The sequence below is a fragment of the Arachis hypogaea genome, chromosome 13, assembly GCF_003086295.3.
Source record: "Arachis hypogaea cultivar Tifrunner chromosome 13, arahy.Tifrunner.gnm2.J5K5, whole genome shotgun sequence".
NCBI lineage: Eukaryota > Viridiplantae > Streptophyta > Magnoliopsida > Fabales > Fabaceae > Arachis > Arachis hypogaea.
Window position 1 is genome coordinate 75,009,928 of NC_092048.1, and position 10,453 is coordinate 75,020,380.

General features: G+C 33.3%; 1 protein-coding gene across 1 annotated transcript; it reads left to right on the forward strand.

Annotated features, from left to right (window-relative positions):
* Positions 1-265: 265 nt before the first annotated feature.
* LOC140177632 (uncharacterized) lies at positions 266-5,036 on the forward strand. The gene is made up of 8 exons (XM_072210774.1): positions 266-368; positions 512-685; positions 1,402-1,840; positions 1,954-2,262; positions 2,690-2,780; positions 3,107-3,296; positions 3,903-4,499; positions 4,810-5,036. The coding sequence occupies exons 1-8, from the start codon at positions 266-268 to the stop codon at positions 5,034-5,036; spliced, it is 2,130 nt and encodes a 709-aa protein (XP_072066875.1).
* The last annotated feature ends 5,417 nt before the right edge of the window (positions 5,037-10,453 follow it).

The following is a 10,453-nucleotide window of genomic DNA, read 5'->3' on the forward strand; positions in this document are numbered from 1 at the left end:
GACAAAGTCAAAGATAATGGCTAGAGTTGACAAAGATGCTTTTAATTGTTCCCGCCTGGAGGTTTTTTGTGAGCCAACGATTTTATTCGCTCTAATCCCGAGCTGTTTGCTGACTTTTCCTTGAGCAAGTAGTCGTTGCTTACTGGCCAGACACAATTGAGGTACCGCATTCTCTGATCTCGTTGACTCATTTGTCTCAAAATGGTTTTCCCTGTTTAACGCCGTTGGTTAGGTTGTTATTTTTCCCTTCCCTTGGTTTGTGTTCATGGACCACCATGGTAAGCTTGCGAGGCAACGCAGCATGGCTTTCCTGAGCAACAAAAGGCGACGACTGCAACCGTTGTTACGTGCTGACTATTCCAAGAATGGTTTGTTTTTGGTTAACCGCTATCAACTTCATTGTGTTTTTTCTCTCAATATGCCCTTCTCTGTTTCTGTTTATAAATGATCATCATTTTTTCCCGGAGGGAACCAGTCAATTTTTTTGGCTATCTAGGTTAATCTGATATAGTTGGTCTACTGAATTGCTGCTGCTATCTGCCTTATTCGGGTTCAACTTTTGTTTACATTATAGCAGATAATCCGAACATACAACGACATGTGCCATCCCAGAGCCGGATGGGTGTACCGGACATATTCCCCACACCAGCTGTAACAAGGGAAGGTGACGTTACCATAGTTATTTGTACATTCTCAATCTGTCAATTACTAATTTTCCATTCAGTTACAGTCCCATCTTAGAGTTTCCTGCCATTCGATTGGATGGCCGCTCCTATGATTTAGTTGACATGCGCATTCCGGTTGTTTTAAGTTTGTTTTGTTTATATTATTTTACTACGCGACGGTTACTTGGAAACTTCTGAGCATGCCTCTAACAACTTGCTTGCGTTGCAACGTTATCTTCGTTCAACATTTCTCGAACAAGAGCCAATCGGAAGCGTGCCATAACCCAGAAGAGGTTGGATATGATGTGCATCTTAACTTTTTCCAATGCGTTAGATGCGACTAATTGGTAAAAATCACAACAAAGTCCCCCATGATTTGGTTCGGTGCTACTCCAGATCAGCATTCACACTGTCTTCAACCAAGAGTAACCGCAGCTAGGGTTGTTGCGTGATTTTGGCAGGGATTGTGGCACACATAAATTGTAATTATTTAATTAATCTCGAATTGTTTACCAAATTCTTCTTACCGATGGTAATGCAAGGATTGTTCGCAGTCATCTTTATCTCAGCTGACTGCTCCTCATTTTTCCCATGCCAACACTCTGGAAGTGCATATCTCTTCTGCATCCACTATTGAACCAGGTCAACCTCTTATTCACTTTGATTTTTTTCACACGTTACATCATGCATGCATAACTGGATCATTTAGTTCCTTTTGCTCATTTTCTTGTGGTAGATGTTTGGTCAATCAAGCTTCCTGTGAACAAATATTTTTTCTGTGGGACCAATATGTGGATTCACGAGCACCTTGCAAAATCAGGGCCGAATAACACTATATTGTTTGGCATTTGTTGCATGAGTGGCAAAGTCACTTTGCCTTTGTTGCCAATTCCGCCTCCACTATTGATGTTGTTGTTGGATGGTAGTGATGACCAAGCTATGCATTATCAAAAACATATTAGGTCTTTCAATGGTATGTTTTCATTTATATCCATGTCAGAAAAGATACAGTACACAATTAACAAGGAGACCGCTCCTCCCATGTTTGTTATTAGTAGCCAGAATTATCATTCCATAAGGAGTTTAATGCCACAACAATCTAACAAGCCAAAGTTTGCCCAACTATATTTTTATGATACTGGGAATGAGGTTCAAAACATAATTGACGCAATTAGGTGAGTTGCATTGTTTGTGCCTTCTGCCTAGCTGCTTAATTATTGATATGTTCACTACTTATGATAGGCTTACTTGGATATCTCAGTTGTTTAGTCTGTTGATGTTTTTGTAGGCACTCTGGTGAACATAAATCCATTGATCGAAAAATTGTAGCTGAACTAAGAGACATGCTTGATTCCCATAACTCCCTTGCTAAGTCGTTTTGGTATGCTAGGCAAAGATTTGCTCAAGATTCAATGACTCCGCTTCGGCTCTGTCTTATTAAGAAAAGGAGTACTGATGGTAGAAGATATAATCTGTCGTCAACGTCTGAAGTTGCAGCTCTTATTGTAGGTGACTTTGATACGAAAAACCTTGCCAGAGATGTGATCATCGAGACACATTCAAACCTTTTGAAACGAATTGATGTTAATCACCCTCAGTACCTAACTCTCCAATATCCATTGCTATTTCCATACAGAGAAGATGGTTTTAGGAATGGCATTTTAATATCAGAAGAAAGATCTAAGCAGAATACTTATAAGAGAGAAACCATTAACATGAGGGAATTTTTTTTCTTTTCGACTTCAGATGAGATCACATGAGTTGGAAGTACTACTAAAATCAAGATGCTTGTTTCAACAGTTTTTAGTGGATAGTTACACCATGGTTGAGGCTGGAAGATTGAAGTATCATAGACACCGTCAAAACAAGTTTTGCTCCCATTAACTGTAGGGGCTGTATAAGTGCCTAATTCAGGGTGAAACACAAGCTGCCAAAACTGGTCGACTAGTTATCTTGCCATCCTCCTTTATGGGTGTTCCTCGATACATGTATAACAATTGCAAAGATGCATTTGATATATGCAGGTATGCCGGCTATCCTAGCTATTTTATTACTATCACATGTAACCCAGAGTGGAACGAGGTTAAAGAATGTGTTGCCAAATATTCACTAAAGGCAAGTGACAGGCCAGACATCATCTGTAGAGTGTTTAAAAATCAAGTTGGACAAATTACTAAAAGACTTAAAGAATGGATCTATATTTGGAAAGCAAAAAGCAAGTAAGCATTTTTCACTGTATCTTTTCCAACTTCCTACTGCTATGTTAGTCTATTTTGTATCCTGTGTTGTTTTTCCCCTTACATAGTCTGCTTTTTTTTTTTCTTTGGAATATTTCAGTTGTCTATACAGTTGAATTCCAGATGTGTGGCCTTCCACACTGTCACATTTTGTTGTTTATTTAACAAAATGAGAAACCAAGATCCTCCAATGATATTGAGCAGCATATCTCGGCGGAGATACCTGACGAACACATGCAACCTAAGCTCTACAAATTAGTCCAAAAGTTCATGGTTCATGTTCCATGTGGGGTGCTAAATATGAGCAGTCCGTGCATGGTCAAGGAAAAGTGTTCAAAGTTCTATCCGATGGCCTTCCATGAGAAAACAGTAATAGATAATGCAGTTTCCCAAAGTATAAACGTTCAAATAATGGTCAAACCATTAATAAGAAAAATGTTGATGTTGACAATTGATTCATTGTTCCATATAATACAAAGTTGCTTCTCAAGTATTAAATCCAACCACGCGTACGCGTCGCTAGGATTTTTTACTGGCCATGCGTAGGCATTGTCCATGTGTGCGCGTCATCTGTCAAATGCACCAGTCACGCGTACGTGTCGTCCATGTATACGCGTCGCTGCCAGCTTCTCAAAACTTCAATTTCTTGTGTTCCTTTCACTTTTGCATGCTTCCTTTCCATCCTCTAAGTCATTCCTGCCCTATAAATCCTAAAAATACTTGACAAACATATCACGACATCGATGGTAATAAAAGAGGATTAAAAATTAGCAAATTTAGGCCAAAGAAGCAAGTTTTCAATCGTAGCACAAAATTGGGAAGGAAAATGTAAAACATGCGAATTATATGCATAAGTGTGAGAATAATAGATAAAATCCACTCAATTTAATACAAAATAAACCACAAAATAGTGGTTTATCAAGTATGGTTGTCACATAAATGTTGAGTACACTTGCCAAACGTCTGCCATTAAGTATTTTTTTTAAGTATATACATAAAGGTAATGATCGTGTGACTGCGTCCTTCTTCCGATCCCACAATTCAAATGATTCGGTTGTTACTGTGGATGAAATTCAAAATTACTATGATTGTCGATATATATCTACGTGCGAGGATTCTTGGAGGCTCTTTGGTTTTGAGATTCAATTCAAAGAGCCTAACGTCATTCGCCTACCATTCCATCTGCTGAATGAGCAAAATATTTTATACGAAGATCATCAGCTTATTGAAAATGTAATTGAGAGTGCGGAATCAAAAGATAATATGTTTATTGGATGGATGGAGGTTAACAACAAATTTGATGCTGCCCGTAGGCTGACTTTCGCGGAGATGCCGTCGTATTTTGTTTGGGATAAGCAGGGACATATTTGGAAGCCTCGGAAGCAAGGTCATGTGATCGGTCGTCTCATCCATATTCCTCAGTCTCACAGAGAGGAGTACTATCTTCATATGTTATTGAATTATCAAAAAGGGTGTCAGACATTTGCTGATATTCAGTCCGTTGATGGAGTTGTCCATGACACATACAAACAAGCATGTTATGCTATCGGGCTTTTGCAAGATGATAAAAAATTCATTGATGCAATAAATGAAGCCAGTTCATGGGCGTCACCATCTTATATCAGGAGGTTCTTTGCGATGCTTTTGATGTCGAATAACATTATTCGCCCTGATATCGTTTGAGAACAATGTTGGAAATATTGTGCAGATGACATAATGTTTGACAACAGATAGATTCCAAGTAAAATTTGCGTTAGTTGGCACCATTATATTTTTCTAATGCTAAATTCACATTTGATTGTAAAAAAAAATCTTTTTATTAATTGTTTCTTGTGTTTTTTCCGAGTTAAATTTTATTATCGTGCCAAAGTGTTTTGTTACATTCATCTTTTCTGTTGTGGATTTAGGTTTCGAGCGTTTCGCTAACGAGATCATGTCCACCACTCTCGCCAAGATTGAAGAATTGTTGCAGTTGAATGGTAGGACCCTAAAAGAATTTAGCGACCTGCCGTTTCCGGATTTGCTGGATTCCGTAGAGCCTCGTGACACGGTGTTCCTTGATGAGCTCAATTTCAATAAGAACGAGTTGGCAACTATTTCTGTCGATTTAGTTTCCCGCTTAAATCAAAACTAGCGTGTTGCGTACGATACAATCTTTAATGCAGTCAGCCGTGACATGGGTGGATTTTTCTTTGTGTATGGATATGGTGGAACTGGGAAGACTTTTCTTTGGAATTCACTATCCACTTCGATAAGGTCGAAAGGTCAAATTGTTCTCAACGTTGCATCTAGCGAAATTGCAACATTATTGTTACCAAATGGCCGAACTGCTCATTCACGATTTAAGGTTCTGCTTAGTGTTAACCAAGATTCCATATGTAATATAAGACAGGGCATGCCTTTGGCACATCTTATTTCATCTTTAAAATTAATTATATGGGATGAGGCACCTATGTTAAACAAATTTTTCTACGAAGCACTTGACAAGTGCCCTAAAGATGTTCTTCGTTTTAATCATGGATCTAAGCCTGATGCCCTGTTTGGTGGAAAAGTTGTTGTTCTTGGAGGTGATTTTCGTCAGATATTGCCTGTCATTCCTCATGGTTCTCGAGAGGATATTGTTCATGCATGTATGAATTGTTTGTACTTGTGGCAGTCTTGCCAGGTGTTGTAATTAACCGAAAACATGAGGCTGTGTGGGGCCCGCAAGATCACCGCAGTGTGGAGTTAAAGAAATTTGCTGACTGGCTGCTTCAGTTAGGTGATGGGTTATTAGGAGACAGTATAGATGGCGAATCAGTGATTAGGATACCGGACAAATTGCTATTGGATATTGAGTTACCAGCTCTTCACGATCTGGTGTTGTTCGTTTATCCTGATGTGTTACTGCATATTTCTAGCGTGGACTATTTTAAGGACAGAAGTATATTGGCACCGACACTTGATGTTGTCATGAAAGTTAACAATCATGTCATGTCTTTACTCCCTGGCAATGAAAAGGTTTATCTGAGTTCTGACACACTATTGAACGAAGATGGTCACTTAGAATCTGAATTATACACGATGAGCACAGAGTCGTTGAATGCATTGAATTGTTCTGGTATTCTGGTATTCCACAACACAGGTTAGTTCTTAAAATTGGTGTCCCTGTCATGCTTCTTTGTAATATTGACCAATCTAATGGATTGTGCAACAGTACACAGATGCAAGTTAGGCAACTTGGTGATCATATATTAAGTGCGTCATATTATCGGGTCGTAATGTTGGTCATGTTGTATTTATTCCTAGAATGAATATGGTCCCTAATAATGAAACATTACCAATCAAGTTTACCCGAAGACAGTTTCCAATTCTACTTTACTTTGCAATGACCATAAATAAGTCTCAAGGACAGACACTATCAAATGTTGGTGTGTATCTTTCAACGCCAATTTTCACACATGGTCAGCTTTATGTTGCACTCTCTTGAGTCAACAGTGCCTTGGGCCTCAAGATCTTGGTTGTTGATTCTAGTGGTATAGTCTCAAATCATACTATTAATGTTGTCTACCGAGAGGTTTTTGTCAATTTACTTCCTGCCGTTCGGTAGTGACCAAAATCTTCGTTGTTCAGCTCTCTTGCCTTGCTTTGAAGGTGTTATTCCCTTTAAATCTGTAATTATTTGTTGCGAACGTGTTATTGTTTAGTTTCATCCCACCAGCATCTTGTGATTCACGATTCAAGATCTTTGCTACTATGTTCTCGTGCTTGACACGGGTAGAACTAGTATATATATATATAAGAAATTAATAAAAATAAGTAAATCATATATATGAATGATTAAATTTTTTTTTAATATTATTAATTAAGAAAGTAATTATTACTGTAATTACTAAATATTAGATGAATAACAATAATAATGATAATGATAATATTTTAGAGGAAAATTAAATTATTGAGAGCATGAAATCTCATCTAAAATAGTTATGATGTAAAAACCAAGCTTTATTAAAATGGTATTTTGGTGTTTTTAAAATCAATAAACAGACTACTTTAGTCATTTTACAATCAAATTTTAATTTCTATAGCACTTAAAGAATCTTAATCCTTAAAAAAGTATTAATTAGCAAAAAATATCTTAATCTTTCTAAAATTAATCCTAAAAGATTATTTTAGTATATTACATAATATATATTTAAAAAAAAATATTGACACAGATAATAATCCATGCATATATCATCTTTTTACTCATCTAGATTTTCATCCTATCAATACATTCAAGAGTAATATACCAAATCAATCACCAAAAATATTTTTAGTTGGACAATTTAACCCTTAATAAATTTGAATCACCAAATTAATCGTTAATCTTTAATTTTGATAAACATATCAATTTTTACGTCAATTTTTAATAAAAAAAAAAAATTAGTCAGTCTGTATCATTCATTTAATAAAAACATATTAATCTAAAAAAAATTAAAATTCAAAGATTATTTCCTTTATTTAAACAAATAATTTAATGTGAGAATTGATTTGTCTAACAAAATAAAAATTTAGAAACTAATTTAATAATTAAAATTTATTAAAAATTAAAATATCCAACTATAAATTTTGTAGGAATTAATTTAGGATATTACTCTACATCAATTATCATAAAAAAAAAAAAAAAACATATTTATTAATCCATTTACGGTCAAGTAAATACCCACACAAAGCTACCTTCCAATCAAGTTGGACCAAGGGGTGGAACAGTGACATCCCCACCATGCACTATTTTCCATTGCAGTCCACAACAGTTGTGTAACTAGAATCTGCGCCGTTCATATTCTTTTATATTAAATCTAAATGGTGAAAATGGAATGGAACAAAATGTTTTCCTAAAATACAATGGAATACGTGATAAGTTTCCTATGTTATATTGCTCATATTAGTTCTATAAGTACTTGTGCTGAGATTTTCTAATATTTTATTCAATTTTTTCTACTTTGAGATATCATATATATTGAAGATCTTTATTGTTAATGTTTATTATTTCCCGGAATCAATACAATTTTAGAATTATATTTGGTTTATCATCATCAGAAAATTAGAATATTTTTAACTCCATATATCTTAGATTGAGTTTTGAGAATTAACAAAAATAAATATGATTTAAAACATATATTAATTTTTATCTAATAATTTATTCAAGTGTTTTAAATTACTTAATTTTTTTCTAAATTGTTAAAAACAAACTAGATAAAAATGAGATTTGAACAAAACTACTACACAATCAAAACTTTAGAATAAGCTTTTGAGATTCTTGTCTACCTAAAAAATGGAAGAACACGTGGAAATTGACCTTAGAAATAGTGTTACATAAAAATCGGATAGTTTTGGCTTCAAATATTTATGAACGTGCTCAACAAGCCAAATGTTTTTCTCTTCTTGTACACACAACAATATGAAACTGCCTCGAAGGAAAAAAGTAATCTACAACCAAAATGCAAGCGTACCTTCTATCTAGTTCAAGGAATAAAATATATCGAAATTTTCAAAGTTTAATTATTTTGTTCTTATAGTTTTATTAAAATTTTTAATTAGATTTTTATATATTTTTTTAATTAAATTCTTATACTACTTTTAATTTTATAATTAGGACATTTCTAGTATAAAAAATATTGGAGTTAATTTAATATTTTTTGATAAATTAAGTTTTATAATTAAAAAGCTAACTATATATTTGACGGTATATATTTAGAAGAAATATTATGTTAATTTTAATATTTTTGATATAGAAATGACATAATTACAAAATTAAAAATAGTATAAAAATTCAATTAAAAAAGTATAAAGATCTAATTAAAAATTTTGTAAAATTATAAAAACCAACAGAATAATTAAACCAATTTTCAACACACAAATGACTCTTTCTTTCACGGTATAATGGTATATATGAGTCAAATCAATCCTAGAAGAACTAACAAAGTTTTGTTCGAAATTTTCTAAGCGTTCATTATTAGTTTCACATTTTAGATTAAATTTTAATGATTAACAAATGACAAATATAATCTTATAATTTCATTAATTAATTCATTACTAATGATTTAATTTGCTCAATTTCTGAAGTACTAGAGAATATTTCTCTAAGTAATTTACTGCAAACCAAAAAGGTATAAGGCTTGAAAATGCTATATTTAATGCTCAAACACCTCAGGATGTAAGTTTGAGTTTAGTACTTATTTTAGAAGCTACGACAAAATGACAGAAATTATTTTTAATATGGAAATAAAGATTATGTTTTGGTTGAATATTGACATTTGAAGTATATTACAGTATTGTAGAAATTATTCAATACGCTCTTTACGTGTTGCAACACGTCCTCACGTGTTGGTTAAGATGGTGTCACATGTTCAACACGTCTCCACGTGTTGATCAAGATATTACCACGTGTCTAACACGCCCTTACTTGTTGATTTTTCACCTACAAAATTCACATATCTGTAATTACACCAAATAATTTCATTTCTAACAAAAACACCAATATTTTTTCCATATAAATAAAAATCAGCCACATAATGATTCATAGATCATATAAGTAAGATATAAAAAACTCCTACACCTTAGAAAAATATTCAAATTCAAGGATATATTTTGGTTCCAAATTATAAACGTGCTCAACAAGCTAAAATGTTTAAAAGAAAAAATTTCTCACTCATATGCTAGAAGTGTAGAAAAGGTTACTAAAAGCTCTTTATTAGAGAGGCTGTATTTGTACTTCCGGCTTGCACATTTCAAGAAATCAAGTTGATTGCGAAGAAAGAAAATGTTTTCAATATTCATTTGCCAAGCAGCATATTAAATACATGTCAAGGAACCTGTAAAGGATAAGAAGTTTGCATTGTAACAAAATACTACTCATTTGTTTTCAAGTATTGTTTATTCTTTTTATTCTTTTTTCATTGTAATAAGCTATCCCCAAATCAGAAAAGTTAATATAATATTTTTGTAATCTTAGTTGTTTATTACACACCAAATTTACAAATACAATCTAAAATAGTTTTTATCTTTGATATTTCTTAAAATAAGGATTTTAGAAGTTACAAATGTTTTATATACATTTATTATTCTTTGTAGTATATAATACATTCGTGACCAAACTTAAACCAAAAAAACTTGAAAAATATCTAAAGTTTTTAGATCATTTTAGTTGATTTGAGTCAAATTTAACCTAAAAAAAATTTATGCAATAATATCTGAAAATTCTTAAATAAGTTGTGATTCAAATTATCTTAATTGAAGAAAACTTGAATAAAAAATATCTTGTAAATACTTATTCAAATAATGAAACTTTCAAGTCGGTTGGAGACTCAGTATAGACCTTGTTAGCCAAATCAATATACACTTTTGTATATTTCTTCTCAACTCTATTTATTGATATTTACTTTATTTGAATTTGGCAGGACAGGAGTAATATTAGAAAATAAGAACAGCATTACTATTGAATAATTAATTCGGTACGAATTTTCAGTCTCCAACAACCAAGTCGAGTTTACAACGACTCCAAGATAGTCAGTTCTTAAATTAACGGAC